Consider the following 24,272-nt stretch of genomic DNA (forward strand, 5'->3'; position numbering starts at 1 on the left):
TGCTTACTCAATTAGGACTGAATAGTTAAGGCTATGCTTATAGTGAAATAGCACAAGAGATTTCCTTTCTAGCCAAGGTAAGGTAAATCCTGCAAAGAGAAATAGAAGGAGTTGGCTTTTTCCACAAGGAGTAAGATAGGAGGTTTAAAGTATCCACTAATGAGACTGGATGTTATAAAATTATTTGGTCTCACCTGCAATTGAAATTGGCAATTTTATTTTATTAAGCAAAGCAGTCACCAAATTAAACTGTGACTATGTTTATGACCTTGATTTAGCTTTCCTTTTTTTTACCTGCAAAGGTCATAATGTTACTTTTTATCACCATGGTATCTATAATAATAATAATAAAGTTGGAAGGCACCTTGGAGGTCATCGAGTCCAACCCCCTGCTCAGGCAGGAAACCCTACACCATTTCGGACAAATGGCTGTCCAGTCTTTTCTTAAAAACTTCCAGTGTTGAAACATTCACCACTTCTGGAGGCAGGTTGTTCCATTGGTTAATTGTTCTAACTGTCAGGAAGTTTCTCCTTAGTTCTAGGTTGCTTCTCTCCTTGATTAGTTTCTATCCATTGCTTCTTGTCCTGCCTTCAGGCGCCTTGGAGAATAGCTTGACTCCCTCTTCTCTGTGGCAGCCCCTGAGATATTGGAACATGATATCATGTCCCCCCCTTGTCCTTCTCTTCATTAAACTAGACATATCCAATTCCATCAACCGTTCCTTATATATTTTAGCCTCCAGTCCTCTAATCATCTTTGTTGCTATTCTCTGTACTCACTGCCCATTGAGCTCTGTACTCACTGCCCATTACCACTCTGTACTCACTGCCCACTGAATGGTCACTGCCCAAGATAGCCTACCTAAACTACCAATCAGCGAAATGGCTGTAATGCTGGCAACTGCTGAAGCTGCTAATTAGTGGACTTTTCTACCTCCTGCTACTGTATTGCTCTCCTTTACTGGTTCCTATTCACTTTCTATTTCTGAAAAAGCAACGAAGGAATTGATGAGGGACAGCTGTTAACTTTCTACAAAGTGGTGCAGAAACACTTTTCCCTGAGGAAGAAGCATGTGAATGGGTAACATCAGAAAGAAAGAGGTGACTGGCTATACCGTGGAAGGAAATCTAGCAAGAATATATTGCAGTAACATTGTGCCTTCCCTAAAATCTGAAACCCTGTCTATCCACTAATAAGAAATGTTATTGCAGCTTTTTCAAATTATTTAGATACTAATTTGTAACAACAAAATTGCATGCTTATTTATAAGCAGATGGATCTGTGAATAAATGCATCTCAACTAGAACATAGTGATTGCATCAGATGTTGACTAATATAAAACTTAAATGTAAACATTTAAAATTGTGTTTGGAGAGTTAACAAAGTTGCCATGTTGCCAATCCCTGAGCCCAAATATATGCAAATAGCTTTAAACTGACTAGTAGCATTGAATTTCAGAGTAAGGTTTCTCTTTGTATTATTTGATAGGGCTGTGTAAAGCATTCAAAGAGGGTGTTTTGCAAAGGAGGTGGGGGGGGGGAGAAAGCATCCCTCCTCAAAATTTTAAAGTAGCCATGTCTATAGCTGCTTTACATTGCTGGCAATCCCAGTAGAAGTACTATCTGTGTATCCACGCACGAGTAGACACCTGGAGAATGGCTTTGAAGCAGCCCTCAGACTTCCAGGTGAAGCTGCCAGCGACAAAAATTTTGTTGTACAACAAGCTTTACAAAGTGCATCTTCAAAATGCTTTTTGCTGTCCTGTGATTTTATCACAATTGTAAATGGAAGCCTGGTGTCTAGGCAATTTTCTACATGGAAAAAATGAACTTTGTAACAAAATAATTATCTGTTTCTGTTGATTACACCCAACATTTTTTACCATGCACACTGTAACAAGTATAAAATTTCTCCTCAGGGTTTACATATAGTAGAGCTAAACTAAAGCTGACCTCACTTAGATACTTTTTTCTGATTCCCAGTTCAATTTTTAACCCGCCTGTCCTTTTAAATTTTTCAGATCTAGCTGAGAAGGCACAAGGTAACTAGCATGAATATAAGCATTGAAGATTGTTTATTGAAACTGACAATTTTACACAATCAAGTATCAATATCAGAGAACCAAAACTTTTACCTGGCAATACAGCAAAATATGCTGATCCAAGAAAGCCGTGTGATATGAAAAATGCCAGGTTTTGTTTTTTCCAATATAGAGGACAGAGATGTCCCTTACCTCAGTTCTGGCCTCAGCATCACAGCCCATAGCAGCCACAGAAAGAGCTGCTCTGCTCTGCACAATGCTGTTAGTGGAATTCAATGGTTCTACAATGGCAGTCATAAAACCATGGCTTTGGATGGTGAGGCGTAAGGGCTCCTGCATGGCTAAGTTTGTGAGAACAGAGGCAGCACTAGCCACAGCGCCATCTCTTTTGCAGCTCAGAACACTAATTAGCGGTTCGATGGCTTCAGCTTCAGCAACAGCACTAGGAAGTGGGAAAAGGAAATAACCACAAAGATGTATTACTCTTCCCCAGGCTTATGGTAATTAAATCATACATACTGAAAGTACAACTATAAAAATTCAATAAAACTAAAATATTTTTAATGAAAATATAAGAAAAACAATGAAATTTGCAAACTCCGTTAGTTAAAAAAACCAGACCCAGTAATATTAAAATCTGATTTAATTACAATTAAATTCAGACTTGAGTGATAACATCTCATTCAGGGGAAGGCTTGAGAATATGAACATGTCTTGAGGATGTTCTTCAAATCTAATATGGTGGGACCTGATGGCAGCCCTTTTCCTGTAAGCTCAACTACTGTGTTTCCCGGAAATAAGACCTGGAGTTGTTGGGTTTTTTTGCCTCCCAAAGAGGCACCAAGTCTTATTTTCTGGGGGTGTCTTTTCCATTCACCTCACAGCAGCAGCATTGGCAGCCCCATCCAGCCAGCCCACTTCTGCGGCCAAAGGGGCACCTTCATTTTGCAGCTGAGAATGGAGCTCCGCCCTGCATTTTGCAGTCAGAGGCCTTTCCAGAAGGCCTATGCAGCCGAGAACCAAGCTATGGATTGAATCCATAGCTCGGCTCTCAGCTGCAGAGGCCTTCTGGAAAGGCAGCAAACTGCACATATCCATCATTTATTATTTTCATTTACCAATTGTAATTGCAACAAAATTGCAGTATTTACTGTCTAACTATTGTTCCATGATTTGGTTGTGGCTTCCAAGTTTTGCTCAATGCTCTGACTAGTTTATCCAGATGTAGAGTCTAAGCAGCAAGAAAGTAAGGCAATACAAATCAGGAATTAAACAAATAAGCTCTAATAGGATGCTTTATTTATTTATTTGTTTGTTTATTTATTATTTATTTGGCTTGTATGCCACTTATCTCACCTAGAAGTGATTAGAAATGACAATAAACATGAAAGACTTAAAATTTATTATGTTTAAGGGCCACTGAATTTAATGTCATTATTAAATAGGTCTGCGCAGGATTATAGCTTTACAGAATAATCATATTCTTATACATATTTACTTAAAAAATAACTGTACCAGGATTCATTGTTTTTTCATAGATAAGTATTTATAATTGTCCCACCTTAAATTAGAGTATATATCATACCAAGTATTTTATTTAACTAGAAGTGCTTTAAAAATAAAAATAGCTTGTAGAGAAAACTCAGGTCATTCATTGGACTCATTCATTTATTCATTGTATTAATATTTCATTTTTCTTCCAGGAAGGTAATAGGGTTAATTACATTCCTTCTTCTTTTTTAATGTGTATTTTATTAATTTTTTACAGTAAAAATCTTAGTATTTAATAAGCAATACTTTGTCTGGGTTTATGTATTTAACATTAATAGCAATACAATTTCCATTCCTCATTATTTTGTAATTTCTTTCCCATAGGATTTGCCATTTTTCTAACTCTACATTATGCCCAAAGTTTTTTGCCCAAGTTATCATTGTTTCTTTAACTTGTTCTTCTTCCATCTTTAAATTTAACAGAAAGCTGTACAGTTTCTTAATCAGTTGTCATCTGATGACAATAGTATCTGGTCTAACGTTGTCCGGTCTTTGTAAAAACCATATATTTTTGCATCTTTCTCATATCTCATTTGCATTTGCAGGTGTGGCCACCATGATAGCTCAATGTCCTGTTCTTCCAATTCTTGTTTAGTTTGTAGTTTCCCATCAGTATTCAAAATACCTTTATAAGTCATAAGTTTCTTATAATTGATTAAGTTTGGATGTACAAACGCCTCCATTGTCGAGATCCATCCTGGTATTTTCATGTAAGTTCTTGATTTTACCTTTTCCCATGTCAAGAGCAATGCATTTCTTACATAGTGGTTTTGAAAGTATTTGTGAATTTTGTTTTTCCCATATTACAAGAAAGCAAGTCATCCAAGTTGTAGGTCAGTGATGGCGAACCTTTTAGAGACCAAGTGCCCAAAACCTGGCCCGACTGTGTTCCACCCCCTACTCCAACCCCACCCTGTCTGCCCGCAGGGCCACTCACCGCCTCCAGGGCCCACTGCAGATCGCCCAGGCAGCCCAGCAGTGCCATGGTGGCCATGCTTTCTGCCCGCACCCCGCAGCATCAACTGCGTGCGATGGGGTGTGAGGGCACAGTTTTATCTACACTGCCTGGCTGCCATGTCCTTGGCTGTGCTGCTGCACATGGGCCACACTCAGGGACAACTCTCCTCCAGGGGGGCTGCTGATGAGCAGGTCACGGGGGGAGGCAAGGCTGGGGCAATGGCATGTGTGCCCACAGAGAGGGCTCCAAGTGCCGCCTCTGGCATGTGTGCCTTAGGTTCGCCACCACTGTTGTAGATCATGCCATTCTAAGTATAATAGTCTTTTATTTCTAAGAGTTATCCATTCTTTTAACCATGTTAGTGCTGCTGCTTGATAGTACAAAACCCAGTTTGGTAGGCCAAAGCCTCCATTTTCTTTTGCTTCTTGTAACATTTTCAGTCTGATTCTAGCTTTTTTCCCTTGCCGGATAAATTTCAATATCGATGTATTTAATTCATCAAAAAAATTGTCAATTTTTATCGGTATTGCTTGAAATAAAAAGAATGGTTTTGGTAAAATGTTCATTTTCGCCATCACTGTTCTTCTCAGGATTGATAGTTGTAGATTTTTCCATTTTTCCAAATCTAGTTTTATTTTAATAATTTTACATAATTGTCTTCTTTTATTGTTGCACATCTTGCTGTTAGATATATCTTGAAGTATTTAACTTTCTTAACTACTTGCACGTCTGTTTTACTGATAATTGGTTCTTTTGTTTATCTCTGAGATTTTTAACTATAACTTTAGTTTTTTCTCTATTAATTTTCAGTCCTGCTACTTCTCCAAATTCTTCAATCTTTGCTAATAATTTAGGACTTGTCTCTAACAGATCCTCCAATATAAATATCAGGTCATCTGCAAATGCTTGTAGTTTGTACTTTTCATCTTTTATCTCCATTCCTTTGATTTCTGGATCGTGTCTAACATTCCTGTTCAACACTTCCAAAGTTTAGATAAATAATAGTGGAGATAATGGACATCCTTGTCTTGTGGCCTTTTTAATATTGAAGCTCTCTGTGAAATCTCCATTTACAATTATTTTAGCCATTTATCTATGATAAATTGTTTGGAATATATTAATAAAATTTTCTCCAAAATCCATATAGTTTAGTTGTTCAACCATAAATTGCTAATTGATGTTGTCAAAGGCTTTCTGTGCATCTAAAAAATCAAAGCCATTTGTTTCCCTGGGTGCATTTCATAATACTCCAATGTGTCTAAAATTATTCTTAAATTGTTCTTTATTTGTTTCTTTGGTAAAAATACATTTTGGTCTGAATGTATAAATTCAATCAAGAATCTCTTTAGTCTTTCTGCTATTATTGAAGCAAAGATTTTATAGTCCACATTTAGTAGAGATATTGGTCTGTAGTTCTTTATCAGGGTCAAGTCTGTGTCTCCTTTGGTATTAGCGTAATATTGGCATCTATCCATGTATTTGGTAATTTGGCTTTAACTGGTAAAATTAAATTGGTAAAATTAATTGGTAAAATTAATGTAATGTATCTTGTAAACATTTGTAAAATTCTGCCTGTAGCCCATCTGGGCCTGGTGTCTTATCGTTTTTTTGTCTGTTTATAGCTTCTGTCAACTCCATCACTGTTATTTTCCTATTTAGCATATTTTTGAAATTCTCTGAGATTTTTGGTAACTTAACATTTTCTAAGTATTGCCTTATTTTTTCCTGAGGAATTTCTTCTATATTATAATCTGTTTCATAAAATTATTTAATTATTTTTATTGCATCATTTTGACATTGTAAATCGCCTCTCACATCTTGTAGTTTGTTTATCGATTTCTTCTCTCTTTCTTTTTTCAGTTTATAAGCCAACCGTCTCCCCGGCTTACTGGCATTTTCAAAAAACTTTTGTTTTGCTCTTTTGATTTGTTGAGCCATTTCATCAGCTTCTATTAGATTTAATTTGTGTTTTATTATCTCCATTTGTTTTTTAAGAGTTTTCTTTTGTGGGTCTCTTCGTAGTTCTAATTCTAATTTTGTAAGTTCTTCTTTGAGCTTAGTTTGTAGTTTTTTGTCTTTCATCTTTTTCACCATATAGGTTATGGCTACTCCTCTAAATATGCTTTTGTTGTACCCTAGAGTGATGTATCTTCTTTCTTATTTTCTTTGAAGAAAAATTCCATTTCCTTTATGGCTTTTTGTATAAATTCTTTCTCTTTCAGTAAGAATTGGTTTAAAGTCCATTTTGCTTTTTTCGTTGTTCCTCTCTAAGTCATCTTTATTGGATTGTGGTCCACCCATATGTTAGTTTCTATCTTAATTTCTTAATTCAGGGGATACCCGTATCATGTCAATTCTGGACCATGGTTTGTGGCTGTTTGAATAAAATGTATATTGGGATTTCTTAGGATTTATTTCTCTCCATATATCCTGTATACAAATTTCTTCTGCCATTATGAAAAAAGCCTTAAAATATTCCTTCCTTTTCCCCCTATTTTACTACTCCTGTAATCTAACTTTCCATCTACAATTGTGTTAAAATCTCCTATTAGACAAATACTTTGGTACTCCAGTATTTTCTTGTATAATCTTTGGTAGAATTCTTCTTGTTTGTTATTCGGTGTGTAAATTGCTACCATCAATGTCTGTTTTTGATTTATCATTATTTCTATCATTAGTATTCTTCCTTCTTCATCCAAGTAGATTTGTTTAGGATTCATTGTTTCTTTGATATATAGAGCTACTCCTCTTTTCTTTTGTTGTGCTAATGAAAAATAAAGTTTCCCAATTTTTGAGCCCTCCAGAGATTTATAATATTGTCTTTTAATATGTGTTTCTTATAAGCAAACTATATCCATTTTTTATTTTTGTAATCGTGTAAAGAGTTTTTTCCTCTTTACAGGGAAATTTAATCCGTTTATATTTATTGAGAATATCCCATTGTCCTTTTCCATCCTCTTTATTTACCGTAAATGCCGGCGTATAAGACGACTTCCGCGAGCGCTGAAATCAGCATCAAAGACGGGGGTCGTCTTATACGCCGAGTCGTCTTATACACCGGAAATACTGGTAGTTTCCGGCGTATAAGACGACGTTCTAGGAATGCAGCCCAGCTATAAAGACGGGGGTCGTCTTATACGCCGGGTCGCCTTGTACGCCGGCATTTACGGTATTTAGGGTTTATTCTCCTAATTGTTCTAGTTTGTCTCTGTTCTTTACCTTTAGCTCCTTCTTCTTGATTTATAGTTTCTGCCACTTCTCTTTGTTTGTCGGCTTCTTCTAATGCTGTCTCTTCCTGTTTTGTAAATTTCCCTTCTGGTTGAAGTTCTGAGTTTCTTTCTTTGAGAAATCTGTATCCATCATAAAATTCCCTTGCTTTGAAGATAGAATCCAATTTGTATCCCAACTGATTAGTATCCCTTCTGGCATCAGTCATCTAAAGACTACTCCTTTCTTAATTAGTTTTTTAGTCAAAAATTGATATTCTCTTCATAAGTCCCTTATCCTCCTGGGTATCTGCTTCAGCACCACAATTTCTTTTCCCTTATATTGCAATGGATCATCTCTCTCTTCTCAATATTTCATCTTATTGATTTTTTGACAAATCTGACATGGATCTCTCTGGGGACTTTGTTTCTTTTTGCATAGTTTGAGTTAACTCTAAATATTTGATCTATTTCTCCTTCCATTTTGTGCTTCCCCACTTCCAATGCACCAGCCAGTAGTTCTGTCATCAGATCAGGAAGGTCCTCCTCGTCTTTCATTATATTCTGGAATCTTAAGAAATAGGATGCCTTGACTTCCGGTGGCGACAACTGCGCCGATGGCGGCTTTTTTCAGCCGTCCACCCTGGGATGTGTCAAAGCCAGCTGAAACAGCAAGCAACAGCTGTCTCGTGGCTTGGAACCTCTCTCCCCGGGAGAAGGGGAGGAGGTGAGCTTTCCTCAGATAGTGGTAGAGCTCCCCAAGATCCCAAAGCTTTCTTTTTGGTGGTCGGAGGGTAAGAGCTCCCACGGAGTCTGGGGTGTCCTCCACATTCCAGGATGCCTTTGCCCTGATTTTATCCAGGGCAAAGCTAGACGCTGCTTCCACATCTGCGCTTAAAATGAATTTGTGAGTAAAATTTAAAGCAGACAGAGCTGACCAGGAGAGATTAAAATGGTAATTATTCTGAGACTTCAACTCTGGAAAAGAATTTATCTTTTCCTTTTTTTTTCAATTAAGAGTGGTGAAAAATGGCGCTGAGATGTTGATTCTTTGAGTGAAAAGACCGGAACTTCTATTTGAAACAATGTAACAGATTTTGTATTTATATAAAATGCAAGAATTTTCTTTTTTCTTTTAAGGGGGCTTTTGTCTTTTTTCCTCCCCCTTTTGGTACTTGTTGATTTTATAAGATTTTAGCAGATTTTTCAACAAGTGGTCTTAAAAATAAAATGGCTTCAAAGCATCTCGGAGCTTCTATTGTTTCTAAAGCCTCGATCTTCCCGGTAATGCAGACAGCTCAGCAAGTTAAGTTTAAGTTACCACCACCTTCTCCATCGTTACCAGCATGTATATTAAAGATTTACAGGATGTCTTGGGAAATAAGGTACGACAGATTAAAGAAGAGATGGAGGAAGTTCTTGAAAATAAAATTAGGGAACTGAGAGAGGACATTGCGTCTATGTTTCAAAAGTTTGTTGATCATATAGATCGTCTGGATGATCATATTGATGATGTTGTGGAAATTTTTGAAAAACTGGAAGATCGAATTGATAAAGTAGAAAATAAGGTGGAAATAATACAGGATGAAATTACTATGTTACAATATAGAAACATGAAATTTGCTTTAAGAATAAGGGTAATGAAGGAAAACATGCAAGAAGATTTGAGACAAGTGGTGGTAAAAGATATAGCTTTCATTTTGGGGGCTGAGCCTGAAGAAATACTGAGAGAGACGGAAAAAGTTTTTGGGGTTAATTCAAGGGTTGTGAGGCAGAGGAATTTGCCATGAGATGTAGTTATTTATTTTTCTAGGAGATCACTTCATAATGAAATTTTACAGGCTTTTTATAAGCAGAGATTTCAAATTGCAACTCAAGATGTTATAATTTTAAAAGAAATACCTTCAAAAATTCTTTAAAAAAGAAAGGATTTTGCTTTTTTGGCTGATGAGCTCAAAAAATGACAGGTCCGGTTCAGATGGGAGATACTGGCTGTAATAATGGTGAATTATGTGGGGATATATCATAGACTTAATACAGTTTCAAAAGTGAAAGATTTTTACACTTCTGTTTTGAAGGCGGGCTCTCCATCATCTTTGCGACCTGAGATTATAGAAGAAAAGTTGGAAGGGCAGCTGGTTGATGTAGGAGACATACAGGCTGAACCTCTGCAGCAGTCTCTTGTGACAGAAGATTTTATAAAGAAATCGACAATGACTCGTGCAGCCTATAGACGTAAAGTAAAAGAACAGCAGAAGGCGGATGTTGGAATAAAGAAAAGGAAATGATGAACTTTTGTAGTAGTCTTTTGAGATAGAAGATGTTTTAAAGGAATAGTGAATGATTTGTGTAATATGTAAATGTAAAGAAAAGAACAATAAATGTTAGTTTAACTGGTAGTATGATTTAGTAGATGTAAAGAAAAAGAATAACAGAAGGTGTCGATTTAGTGGAAAAGTTTAAATATTTGGGAGTATATATATTATAAAATTTTAATTTAAAGTGTATAAAAATAATTATGAGATTTTATGGGTAAATGTGTAAAAGAATTTAAATTCTGTTGGTGAGAATTTTAGTGATTAAGATGAATGGTTTGTTAAAATTTCTTAAGTGGGAGGGTATTAATAGATTTACTTAGGGGTGGGGGAAAAAAGCAAATAGCCAAGTTTACTGAATGTAAGTTTGTTGGTTGGGTTATATTGGAGGGAAATTTTTGTGTTTATAATGTATGAATGGTTGTTTAAAAGAAATATACACCTCAGCATGGAGAAGATGGATAAATTACATGTAGAGTAAATATGGGACAGAGTTGATATGGGATTGAAAAGTATTATTTAGATTATGAATAATTTTTAGTTTTTAATTTGGAATTGCTTATATTGTTAAAGTTTTTTTTTTTAATTTGCTTAAATTTTTTTGTATTCGAGTTAAAGCACATTATTGATTTTGTTATTTGTATAGCTGGATAAGTTTATTTAGAATTTGCTTGTTTATTTGTAACCCTGTAACCAGCTCTGGGAAGTGAGGGGGGGAGGAGGGAGGGGGTTATTTTAGGGGGGGATATTGTTAAAAACTTGTATAAAACTTTTCAATAAAAAAAAAAGAAATAGGATGCCTTTTCCATTTCTAGAACCGCCAGTGAATTCTCTAGTTCTGTATTTGTCTGCATCAGTCTGGTTTTCATCTTTTATTTCTTCCATCTTTTGATCGGTTTCTGCTGATTTGTCTTCAATTGTTTCGACCCTTTGCTCATACTTTGCGATCTTCTGTTGGAAGTTTTCCTTTTGGAATTTCAAATTGTGAATTTCTTCTTTCACGTTGCCAAAGTTATCTTTTGTTTCTTCATGATTTCTCTTTGTATCTTCTTTAAGTGATGTAATTGCCTCCTGAATGCATTGTAATGTGGTTTGCATATCCTTCTGAAAGGTATTGGTTTTTTCTTGCTGTAGCATTATGTCAATTGATCTCTGATAGACAGGGCTGAGGGTAGTAGAAGATGTAGCTGAGGATGGTTTTTTGCTCACTTTAGCTAAATTTGAGACACTATTTTTTTTATTCCCACCCTCACAAGCTTTCTCAATTCTAGTATATACTCCTATTTCAATTTTGTATAAAACCTCCAATCTTACAACCAATGTTCCCATATGTCCTTTAAATTTTCCTTCAATAAGTCTTATATTATTATAAGTCTTATAATCCAATGGGCTTCCCCATATAAGGGGAAGCTGAAAGAAGGAAAACCTTCTAGTCAGCTTCTATTTTTCAGTCTTGGTTTCAAAAAAATGTACAAAGGTTCAAAGTTTTTACTCTGCCAAATTTGTAATCCAAAAGGTTCTGAATATAGGGTTAGTAATCCACAAGGATTCCCCCAAATGGAGTCGCCAGAAGTCAGATTTCCATTGTCTCTAAATAGTTCTTGAACATAGGGGGTCTCTTCTCCAGTTCACTCCCCCCCAACAAGGGAGGCAGTAGGAGAAAAAAAGAATTTATAATCCACTATAATCCATTTTTAGCTTTGTCTTTCAACACCAATCATCCAAAAAAACAAAGATCCAAAAGGAAAACAGCTCAAGTTTGTATTCCTCGAGGTCTTGCTATTCCAAGTTGATAATTCACAAGGCCTCTTCCAAGAAAAATACAGAAATCCAGTTTCCTCTGTCTCTAGGTAATTCTTAACACTGCAGCACCAATAGTATTTATAATCCAGAAAGACTGGTTGGCTTTAAAGTAGTTTATAGTTATAATCCATCATATGGACAAAAACAGCCAAAAGAGTTTTTTCCTCCCTTTTCTAGCTGCAATCTACAAGGTTGGGAAGCTCAGACACATCAAAGAGTCTAGTATGCTATCTCTGTCTGGGCTTCAAGCCAAGGTAATTTCTTCCAGGCTGGATAAAAAACAAAATCTTGGTGCTATACCTTTATTCCACCACTAGATGTCATGAAAGGTCTATCTTTGACCAGGACTTGTTTCTTAAAAGCTCTATTTGGTATTTAATATATATACAAACTATATATATAGTTTGTACTTTTCTCCCAAAAGTTTTGAGCCGCCACTATTTCTACTGGGAGGGGTGTCAGAAAGAAAAATCCCCTCTTCTTGCTTCTGGGAATCTTGCTTTTGGAGTATTAAAGAGAAAGTTTTTACAGTTATAGAGCTGGGTTAGTCTCACCCAGTTCCAGACGTGATGCTTTTCTGCTCGTCGTGCTTTTTTTCTGGCTGTCAGCAGCTTCCGACTATCTGCTTACTTGCAGGCAGTCTTTCGCTTGCTGGTTTAGAGGGCTTCCTCAGATCCAACGATTCGGTTGCCGCCTCATTGCAATTGATGAGAGTCCCCTCCTTCTTTGTTGCCTCTCCAGGGCGACTTTAGGTTCTTTTCAGACTCCTAGCAGGGTGAAATCGGACATGGGAGGCAGACCCTTGCTTCCCTGCACCCATCTCACTGCAATGCAAAACCAAAAGCTCTCACATTTCTTCTTCAATTTACTCCTTCCACCACAACTCTATGGAGTAGGCTGGGCTAAAAGAGAATGAGACGCTTAAACTCATTCACTGAGCTTCTATGGGTGACATTGAGCATGGATCGTCTCTGAAGATATTTAAATGCTATACTATATGACCCTGGTGAGGAAATAAAGTTTTACTCATTTGTTATTTTTAATGGAGAACTTTCCATAAAATTTTGGAGAAAAGACTACGTGTCCTTCAAAATGTCTACACTCTTCCTTCTTTTCTCTTCTGCTCTCACCACAATTTGGCTATCTATATCTAGATTATGGACAGAATTCTATTTTTATTCCCTTGAATAAGCCTTGAGCTTCTTTATTCTGAGCAGTTTTCATAAAATATTTTGTGAACAATGTAAGGCATGTGTTCAACCATCATCGCATCATTTTTTAGCACTCATCTGCTTGTTGAACAAAACTTGTCATAGATGCTAACATAAGGATATAAACAGATGGGAAAATCTCAATTATTCATAGAATCTTCCATTTATATCACCATCCTTTATCTCCCATAGTATTCAAAATACTTCCTAGCTGGATACGTTTAGATACACAGTCCTTCAGTACAGTCTTGTTCAGAAGTCTCCTTGAGCAAAATGGAGCTTGTTCCTCAGTTGGGGGATATAAATTTGTAACTTTAATCTCTTGTTCCCAAAATACAAAATGAGACAAAATAGCAATTGATGTTTACTGTTCGTGGTTCTAAGCAATTTATTACATTTCTTTTATTAGTGTTCATATCCAACTCAATTTCTTCCCAAAGATTTTTCATCCAGTTTATTGAGTCTACCTCTAGCCAATAAGCTTCAATCACAGAACAATATTCCATTCTTTTAAACCAATCATAGAGCTATTGTTAGTTATAAAGCTCCATCATTCCAAGGGATGGAAATGTGATGTTGGAAAGCAACAAATGAATTGTGGGAATCCTTCCTCCACCTTTGCAAAAAGTACCCTGGTTCTGAAAAAATATACAGAAATTGGCAAAACAAAAAGCAGAGAAAGGTATGTTCATCTTCATATCTTTATTTTCAGAAAAGTTCTTAATAGCATCTATGTTTTCATATTGTTCATATTGAACATAAAGATTGTCATTATTTAATAGCTAATGTTCTATTTTTATGTCCACATTATATTGTGTGGTTATTTTATTGCAAACTGTGGTGAAACACTTCCTTTTGCACTGTAGAAGAAATTGTTCTGTTTGTTCTCAAAACACAATGAAATTGTCCATACTAAATAATTAAAAAATGCTACTGTATTGTACTAATACTGACAGCTGTATACTCATTCATATTTTACTCAGACTTTTCTGGAAGAGAGTAAGTTGTAGAAAAAAACATTCCAACTTTCTATTCACTAACCTTTCTTTTTGCATTCCAATCTAATTATTTGATTCAATGTTTCATTTTATAGTGTTAGGCACAATATATGCAATAAAGTGTGTTCCATTCCAAAATCGATTTATTTGCAGATATTTTATACGACATAGTCTCAGAATTGGTTTCACCAAATTTGATGGGATTATATTTTCTGTACAATAAACTGAAATGAATGCAGCCAGATCTACAGTCTAATGAAGCAGTATAGTCAAAATCTACAAATTTACTAAGAAAGAGTTAATTAAAGCATAGAAGAAAATACAATTGCGAACATAAGAATTCTTTTAAAAATCCAATGAACTGGTAACTTTTAATATCCTAATATAGTTCAGATCTTCCTATTAAGCTGCCAATATCTGTTTCCCATGCAATGAAATTTCCTAATTTAAAGACTTAAGACCCAAATCAATTACCTAAAAATATAGTTTAGGGTTAGGATTTAAGACTTTTCCTTCCATGTGACCCTTCTGTAATTCCCCAAATGGTATTTATTGTATTCTGGTAAGCTTAGCAGGAGCTTGCTTCTTGCACAAAGAAATGTTTCTGTTATTTATACTACCTAACAGGTATTAATAAATTCTCTAGGTTGTCACTAGGGGTCACTGTTATGTCATATTAACACAACAAAGACTCTAAGTATTACTGTATTTAAGAATAATTATGAGAAGAGGTTCCAATGAAACATTTATAAATTAGGCAAATATAAAGAAAAATGTCAAGATATTTGCATAAATATTGTTCCCTGTAAATTCTTAAGTGTTATTCTTAAAAGTCTGTAGTAATATTTAATATTAGTGTGTTTCAACAATCAGGATATTCATAATGTGTTTATTTATTTGAATCTTAGTTTTTTTTATCAAATAGTTAAGATGGTGAACATATCCAATACACTTTCTTTTTTTTCTTTTTTTTCAAAACTTTATTTATAATACAATTAAAAACAACATTGGATGTAACATGACATTCCAGTATATACATTCTTATCAAGTTGTTCCACATTTTACAATAGATTCTTCATCTATAATTATACATCTAAGTTTTATATACAGTACTTATTCTAAGATAACATATATTTCTATCTTAACACTAGTCTTTAATCCCAACCATCTTCCTCGAATACCTCCAGCAGTAAAATTTATCCCAGCTTTCGAAATAAACTGATCCGCATTTGTCTTTCAATACCATTGTGAGCCTGTCCATTTCGCACATGCTAATATTTTACATAGTGACTCTTCCTCTGTGGGAATTTCTTTGCTCTTCCATTTTTGCGCAAACGCAAGCCTAGCTGCAGTCAAGATGTGTAACAGCAAATAGATTGTTCCCTTATTGATTCAATACACTTTCTTACACACATACCAACTTTATATTACCAACATTTATTTGTGGCTTAGAAAGAAGATCTGAAATTGTTCTTTGGAAATTGCATTTGGGAACTATACTAACAACATTTCTAAAAACTGTCAGTTATATTTGTGACCTAACACTTCCAGTTATATTTGTGATCTTTCCAATGAATAGAAATACCTGATTCTTGAATTCAGTGTCAGTTGGGGAGAGTCTATTCATTTTTCTTTTTATTGATTCAAGAAAATTAAATTGAAGAAGAAGAAGAAGAAGAAGAAGGAGAAGGAGAAGGAGAAGGAGAAGGAGAAGGAGAAGAAGAAGACTGATTTTATCTATATAAACCTCATAAACTTCATTCCTCATGAGGAATATCAACACAACTGTCTTATAACAAATTGTCAGATCATATTTGTTCTTCTGATAATCTGAATCCTAAATCAATTGTCTTTAGTAATATTATATTTGCAAACAACTAGAGATTTCCAAGAAATTATAGCAAATATGAAGTTTCCAAATGTTGCATATATTATTAAGTGTTCCTCTAATCTTCTTTGTATAACAGCTATTTATGCTGATTATCTTGAGAAGCTTTGACTAATATAAGATTGATAAGGCAACTACATCTTATATATTGCAGCTTAAGTCTGATGTCTATTCTATAGTTAAGAAACAAATACATCAATTATCTCAGATAACATGTTTTCAGGATGGAATTGTACAATGGCCAATAGATGGCAGTAAAGCTATAAATTAGATACCAAGCAAGGAAGAGAATGTTGCCCAGTTAATCAGAACCTATTTGAACTCGAGACATGATTTTGATTATTTCCTAATTAGATTGATAGGAAATGACCTATCACTGGCTCTTTCTTGGTTAGCATTCAGAAATACAGCTAAGGCAAAGCATTGGAAATAACTTTTGCTGGGCTACTATTATCTTTGGAATGTTTATTTTTACTTCTATTTTTATTGTTAATTTTACATCTGGTTTTAGGTTGGTTTGTTTGCTTTATTTTTTAGCTGTTCTGACAGACTGCTGTTTTTATTGCTCTTGCTTTATTTTATTGGATGCTTTGACTTTTTCTGTGAGTTACACAGAATATTTGGATGGAGTTAACAATAAATATTTTATCAAATAGAATAAACTTCAATTCTTCCCATTCCCCCCCACCTCTATCAGACTTGTTGAACAGGTCACAAGAGTTACCAGTGAAATTGGAATGCATGGTGCCTAACAGCTGAGCTCATGTTTACCTCCCTATGGTTCAGAAAATCTGTTTTCCATTTTGGAAATGGAAACTCTTAAGAGAAATTTAGGCTATATAAAAAACAATATTGCTGCAATATCAATAGCCAATATCCCTGCACTGGCCCGGAAAATTCACCCAAAAGTAGGAGAGATAAAATTATAAATTGGGCTTCCACAATCTTTGAGTTTTCAAGTGTTTTGTTTATGTTTGTAGTAATTGGGAGTGTGTATTTTGTGTGTGTACATAAGCATACACACACACACACACATACACACACACACACACACACATATATATATATGCAGGAAGTTTCACACACACACACACACACACACATATATATATATGCAGGAAGTTTCACACACACACACACACACACACACACATATATATATGCAGGAAGTTTTTCAGACAGATGTCTAATTATATATATATATGCGTTTAAGAAAATTAAAAACGTGAACCCTGGGAGTGTTCATGATAGGAAATAAAATGATCACCAGGGTAGTAAAACTATAAAATTTATTAAAAAGCGCCTAGCTTTCGCCGTCACCTGCCGGCATCCTCAGGGCTAGTGCGCCAGGGAGTGGGAGGGTCATTCTTATAGGTGTGGTGAGGTCTGCGCACGACTCCTCGACCTCGTCATCGGGCCTAAATAGCATAACTGCGTGCGGCTGGTCTGTTCCTTTCTATTCATCTCAACCGCCCGTTCATCCTCCTCCATCCTTCTCTCCCTCAATCTTGAGGTGGGCGGGCAAATGTCTCTATGGTTGCAACAGTCTCTATGTTTGAGCTCTTTTCCCTCGGGGGTAGATGGCAGTGTGCATTTCGTGTTTCTTTTACAGTCCTCCTTCGTTCCATCGTTCTTCCTATGGCAAGTTTTTTGTTGTTGAATTTTGGTATTTTTGTTTCTTATACAGGTATCATTTAAGTGATCACATAGGTCCTTTCGAGGTAGTTGTAATTCGTTAACGGTCTGGGGCTGGAGGGGGGGACCTTTCGAATGTGGAGGGGGGAGTAGTGATTCTTCAATTGTCCCTGTGTGTAGTCGCTTTGTGCGCGCTGCGCCCTGTTCGGGCGGTCCGGAGAGGGTAGCGGTGGGGCCATGCCTTCGCTCTTCCTCTTGGGGTAGGTATCGTCCAGGTGATCTCACACGCCCCTCCCAAGTAGATATAGTTCGTCGAACAGAAATGTGCCAGTCATTTCAGAAAGAAAAGAGAGAGCCCCCCGCTGGATCAGGGGGACCAAGTTAGGAGAGAGGAAACCGCAAGAAGGAGAAAGAACTCAAGAGATCAAGCCACCGTTCCCCCCGCTTGCGTATCCCGGAGAGCTTCGGAGGATCCGCATGGCCACCGACGACGCAGGGAGGAGGAGACAAGCCGAGGAAAGACGCTACAAAGATCAAACAGATCGCGACTCTATCGCTACCCTCCCCTCCGGACCGATCACTCGTAGCAGGAGACGCGCCGGACAGCTGGGGGTAGCGACGAGCGGGGAGCCCCCGCCCCTCTCCACTCATGACCGAATGGCCTGCCCTTCGGCTTCGGACTGCCGACAATCTATACCTACTTGTAGCGAGGAAGGACGCTGCAAAGACCAAACAGATCACGACTCTATTGCTAACCTTCCCCCCGGATCGATCACTCATAGCAGGAGACGCGCCGGACAGCTGGGGGTAGCGACGAGCGGGGAGCCTCCGCCCCTCTCCACCCATGACCGAATGGCTTGCCCTTCGGCTTTGGACTGCCGACGAACTATATCTACTTGGGAGGGGCGTGTGAGATCACCTGGACGATACCTACCCCAAGAGGAAGAGCGAAGGCATGGCCCCACCGCTACTCTCTCCGGACCGCCCGAACAGGGCGCAGCGCGCACAAAGCGACTACACACAGGGACAATTGAAGAATCACTACTCCCCCCTCCACATTCGAAAGGTCCCCCCCTCCAGCCCCAGACCGTTAACGAATTACAACTATCTCGAAAGGACCCATGTGATCACTTAAATGATACCTGTATAAGAAACAAAAATACCAAAATTCAACAACAAAAAACTTGCCATAGGAAGAACGATGGAACGAAGGAGGACTGTAAAAGAAACACGAAATGCACACTGCCATCTACCCCCGAGGGAAAAGAGCTCAAACATAGAGACTGTTGCAACCATAGAGACATTTGCCCGCCCACCTCAAGATTGAGGGAGAGAAGGATGGAGGAGGATGAACGGGCGGTTGAGATGAATAGAAAGGAACAGACCAGCCGCACGCAGTTATCCTATTTAGGCCCGATGACGAGGTCGAGGAGTCGTGCGCAGACCTCACCACACCTATAAGAATGACTCTCCCACTCCCTGGCGCACTAGCCCTGAGGATGCCGGCAGGTGACGGCGAAAGCTAGGCGCTTTTTAATAAATTTTATAGTTTTACTACCCTGGTGATCATTTTATTTCCTATCATATATATATATATATATATATATGTTGGAAAATTTGCATAAAAATATGACTCCTGGGCATGTCTATGGTACAAATAAAATACGAACACCAGGAGAGTATAAATATAAAAATATACTTTACTAAAAGCTGCCAAGCTTTCGTTTGGAAACTCCAAACATCATCAGGGCTAAGGAGCCAGTAAACAATGATGACTTAAATGGGTTTTGCCGGCATCTGCACCTGGCTCATGGACCGCGTCACCGGTTCCGGACGGTTAATTAGCACCCAATCACGCAGCAAACAAATGGAATGGTGGAGAACTGTCAACACGAAGATTGCCAGGATGGAGGAGGAGGGCATAGACCCCCAAATATGCAACACCCGTATGAAAGTTACTCATGACAGTGGAGGAGTGAGAAGAAAGGGTGTGGAGCAGGAATTGAGAAAAGCGTATGTGTGGGGGAGCGTCTGTGAGCTCAGGGAAGCTTGTAACACTGATAGAGGAGAAACAGATGCCCCCAGGGTGGAAAATGAAAACAAAAAGGGGAGGAGGGTCAGTATTATGGAAGGAAATAAGGATAAAGGGGTGGTGGAGGAGATGAATGCCAGTAATGAGATAGTGGAAGGAACGATCCGGAAGAACCATAGAAGGAAGCATAAGAGAATAATAAAGAAACATCTGGAACACTAATTAACCGGCCGGGACCGGTGACGCGGTCCATGAGCCGGGTGCAGATGCCGGCAAAACCCATTTAAGTCATCATTGTTTACTGGCTCCTTAGCCCTGATGATGTTTGGAGTTTCCAAACGAAAGCTTGGCAGCTTTTAGTAAAGTATATTTTTATATTTATACTCTCCTGGTGTTCGTATTTTATTTGTACCATATATGTGTGTGTGTGTGTGTGTGTGTGTGTGTTTTCTGAGGTTTTCTCAGGTGTTTGTATGTAGGTCTTTGGTTATTCGGGTTTTCTCCCGCATAAAATTGGAAGTGTCTTGGCGACGTTTCAACGAAATCCCATTCGTCATCTTCAGGCTGGTGTTTTCAGCTTCGTGCTTCGAGGAGCAATGTGTGGTCTTAGCTGTTTCTTCCTTTTAACTGCCAGTGGAGGTATGAACTGATTGGATGGGAGCTTGGCTGTGTTCTGATTGGGTGGAGGTGTGTTCTGATTGGTTAGGGGTTTGGCTGTGCTCTGATTGGATGGGGGGTTGGCTGTACTCTGATTGGATGGGGGGTTGGCTGTGCTCTGATTGGATGGGGGAGTGTTCTGTTTGGTGGGGGCTTTGTTGTGCTCAGGTTAGTCTGAGTTTCAGGGGGGTTTAAGATGGTCGGCTGCCTTGCTATTTTTTGGCTTCGCATTCGTGGTCGTGCCTCATCTTCATGGTGGGTGTCAGTTTGCTTCATGTATGGATTGGAGGGGTTTAAAGTGGCTAATGATGCAGCTGTGGTCTGGCTTCTGGTTTGTGGTCGTGCCTCATCATTGGTGTTGCTTTGGGTTTGCTTTTTGCGTGGGTGTGTGGTGGTGACATCCTGTGTGGTTTTAGTGAGTGTGGGTCTGGTGTCATTCTTTGTGTTAGGGAGTCGTTTGTCAATAAGGGCGGGTTTCCAAACGGCTGGTAGGCGGGAGGTATCATCTCGTTTGTTCATGCTGTGTGGGCGTTTTTCTATCTCGATGGCTTCTCTGATTATTCTGTTATTAAAATGTTCAGTTTTGGCGATAGTTCTAGTATTTTTAAAGTCAATTTCATGTCCTGTGGCTTTAAGGTGTTGGACCAGGGGAGATGTTGGTTCCTCTTTTTTGACTCTTATGTTCTTCAATGCGTGCACTTATAAGTATATCCATTGGATGTTAGTACATTGGCGAGAGTGTGTAGTTCGGTTTTTACTAACATCCAATGTACTAACATCCAATGGATTCCAAAGAAATAAGATTACAAACCTAATCCAAAAAGAAACCCCCACTAAAATCCAAGACAGAGAACAAGAAAACGGCAAAGCCCTCCTCCCATACATAAAAGGCACCACAGACAGAATCAGCAAGATCCTCCATAAACATAACATCAAAACAGCATTCTGCACAAACAGAAAAATATCCACCATCCTAAGAAACCCCAAAGATAAAATTGAGTTAGAAAATCAAGGAGTATATGAAATCCCATGCACTGCTTGTCCTAACACATACATCGGACAAACCAACAGAAGAATAAGTGCACGCATTGAAGAACATAAGAGTCAAAAAAGAGGAACCAACACCTTCCCTGGTCCAACAACTTAAAGCTACAGGACATGAAATTGACTTTAAAAATACCAGAACTATCGCCAAAACTGAACATTTTAATAACAGAATAATCAGAGAAGCCATCGAGATAGAAAAATGCCCACACAGCATGAACAAATGAGATGATACCTCCTGCCTACCAGCCATTTGGAAACCCGCCCTTATTGACAAACGACTCCCTAACACAAAGAATGACACCAGACCTACACTCACTAAAACCACACAGAATGTCACCACCACACATCCACATAAAAAGCAAACCCAAAGCCACACCGATGATGAGGCACGATCACAAACCAGAAGCCAGACCACAGCTGCATCATTAGCCACTTTAAACCCCTCCAATCCATACATGAAGCAAACTGATACCCACCATGAAGATGAGGCACGACCACGAATGCAAAGCCAAAAAATAGCAAGGCAGCCGACCATCTTAAACCCCCCTGAAACTCAGACTAACCTGAGCACAACAAAGCCCCCACCAAACAGAACACTCCCCCATCCAATCAGAGCACATCCAACCCCCCATCCAATCAGAGCACAGCCAAACCCCTAACCAATCAGAACACACCTCCACCCAATCAGAACACAGCCAAGCTCCCATCCAATCAGTTCAAAGCTCCACTGACAGTTAAAAGGAAGAAACAGCTAAGACCACACATTGCTCCTCGAAGCACGAAGCTGAAAACACCAGCCTGAAGATGACGAATGGGACTTCGTCAAAACGTCACCAAGACACTTCCAATTTTACGCGGGAGAAAACCCGAATAACCAAAGACCTATACACACACACACACACACACACACACACACACACACACATACATATATCTGGATACAGGTTTAGATCACTTGATGCTAATTTATAATACTTAGTGCATGTAAACATATTATTAGATTCAATTATTAAAGATTTATAAATAAGATTAATAAGAAAATTACATTTTACTTAGCTGGGTAATATATTGGTAATAAGCAAGGGATCCGCCTGGTTAATGCTTGGAAGTGGCTACCAGGGGATTCCAGGTCTGTATTCTATTCTGGGAAGCCAAAGAAGAAATCAGAAGACAGTAATGGCAAGCCACTTCCATTCTGCTGCCATAAAAACTATATAAATAGGTTTATAACAGCACTAGAAGTTGGGTGCAACTCAGAAATCTTAATATTTAAAGTAAATAATAGATTTATTTATTTATTTATTTATTTGGAGTGCTTTTATAACTTTGTTCATTCTTATACTTACTATCAGCATGTTAGCTGACAAATAAAAGAAGCTAATCGCATTAACTTTCTTTTGACTCTGTGGTAGAGCAAGAATTAAAAATTGGCATATACAAATTATGCTAGATATGGAAAGAAAAATGGCTTTACTACAATTTCATACCCTTTTAGGTCATGGAGCACACACATATAGAAAGTTCCTAGATTTAAAATGATAACATATTCCTGACATCAAGATTCTAGTAATTAGTATCCTTCAGGGAAGAAATGGCAGACTGACGGTGATTCTGTGAAAAGTGGAGCTGACAAATGCAATGGAATGTATGGCTGGCAAGTACACCAAGTCTTTGATAATTCTTTTCCAGACATGGAGAGGATTCAAGATTATCAATAAGTGCTCCAGATGGCTACTCCTCAAAAGGAGATAGAAATCTCCAGCTGGTTAGAGGAAATGACCATCTTGCTCAAAACATATTAATGCCTTTGAAAGAATAGTAAGTTAGCATACTTCCTTTCTAATTATTTTTGGAAATTGCTCTGCTAACTGTTCTACAGCTGTACAAGTCATTGCATTGAAAGTTTTATAGCTCCAGTTGAATTTTCTTCAATCCTTTTAACAAATTTAAGAACTTATTTTTTTGTCAAATCAAAAGGTTGATTAAAACTTTGATTTTGGAAAGTTATAAACAACTAATGGTCCAAATAAATTTGAAATAAGAGTTTGGAATTAATTAAAAAGAAGCCTTCCCATGGAAAAATGCTTTTGTTTTTGAGGTGTCTTAAAGATTTCAATAGTTTTGTGAGAAGAAACAAAAAAATGAAAAGAAATCAAGTTCAAGATTGATATTTGAAGGGATTAAAGACTAAGAATGTTAGAAGTAAAAGGAAGGGATATAACATTAGCTTATTTGATTAAGGTGCTAACATCAGAACTGTTTGATTATTTATAGATAAAGACAGGATATGGGAAGATCATTTGTTGTTATTTAAGAGAAGATGACAACTTACTAAATTATTTATGTTTGTGATATAGGTAGAAAGTTACTTTATTTCTTTTCTTTTACTGTACAGTATTTTATTTTTCCATTTTATTTTTCCATTTTTTTCTTTCTATTCTGCATCTTTTACTCTTTCTTTTTATAATTTTATTTCTTTAGTTTGTATTAGTTTTTATTGATATAATTCTAATCTTTAATAAAATTACTATATAAAAAGATTTTAGTAATTAGCAATCGCTGGAGCTAAGCACCAATTTTTTTTCTTTCTCAAATGTGATTACAAAAGAAAAAGAAACTATATGTATTCACTGTCTAGAGAATTGCTTTGATAGGTGAATTCTCAAAAGGTTGTATCAATCAAGTTTGCAATAATTTCTAACTGTAGGAAAGAGAAGAGCAATTCTAGAAAAGCCCTAGAGCATAAGGCTGGTTGAAAAGCTGGTCACAACTGCTATTATAAGAAAAGATTATCAGAGAATATCTATTTCATTTTTCCAGAGAATGGATGAGTAGACAATGTCTACACAAATTAATGATATTTCAACTAGTGATGTTAAATTAATATCAATGCCTATTAGAATTGAATGAATAATTTGTAATGTACTGA

General features: G+C 37.3%; 1 protein-coding gene and 1 long non-coding RNA gene across 7 annotated transcripts in view; one reads left to right on the forward strand and one right to left on the reverse strand.

Annotated features, from left to right (window-relative positions):
- The window catches only part of LOC120302662, a 53,398-nt gene extending 43,508 nt beyond the window's left edge, over positions 1 to 9,890 (forward strand). Inside the window, exon 5 of the long non-coding RNA XR_005555186.1 lies at positions 9,836 to 9,890. This is a non-coding gene — a long non-coding RNA (uncharacterized LOC120302662). The remainder of the gene's footprint in view (positions 1 to 9,835) is intronic.
- ARMC3 (armadillo repeat containing 3) overlaps positions 1 to 24,272 on the reverse strand; it is a 99,505-nt gene that overhangs the window by 21,968 nt on the left and 53,265 nt on the right. For all 6 annotated transcript variants that reach the window (XR_005555184.1, XM_039331443.1, XM_039331444.1 and 3 more), the window contains one exon: positions 2,235 to 2,484. Coding sequence is in view for 5 of the 6 variants with exons in the window: in XM_039331443.1 (XP_039187377.1) it covers positions 2,235 to 2,484 (250 nt within the window). In the remaining variant the exon portion in view is untranslated. The remainder of the gene's footprint in view (positions 1 to 2,234; positions 2,485 to 24,272) is intronic.

The sequence above is a fragment of the Crotalus tigris genome, unplaced genomic scaffold (assembly GCF_016545835.1).
Source record: "Crotalus tigris isolate CLP2741 ecotype Arizona unplaced genomic scaffold, ASM1654583v1 scf7180000024437.13266115, whole genome shotgun sequence".
NCBI classification, from domain to species: Eukaryota; Metazoa; Chordata; class Lepidosauria; order Squamata; family Viperidae; genus Crotalus; species Crotalus tigris.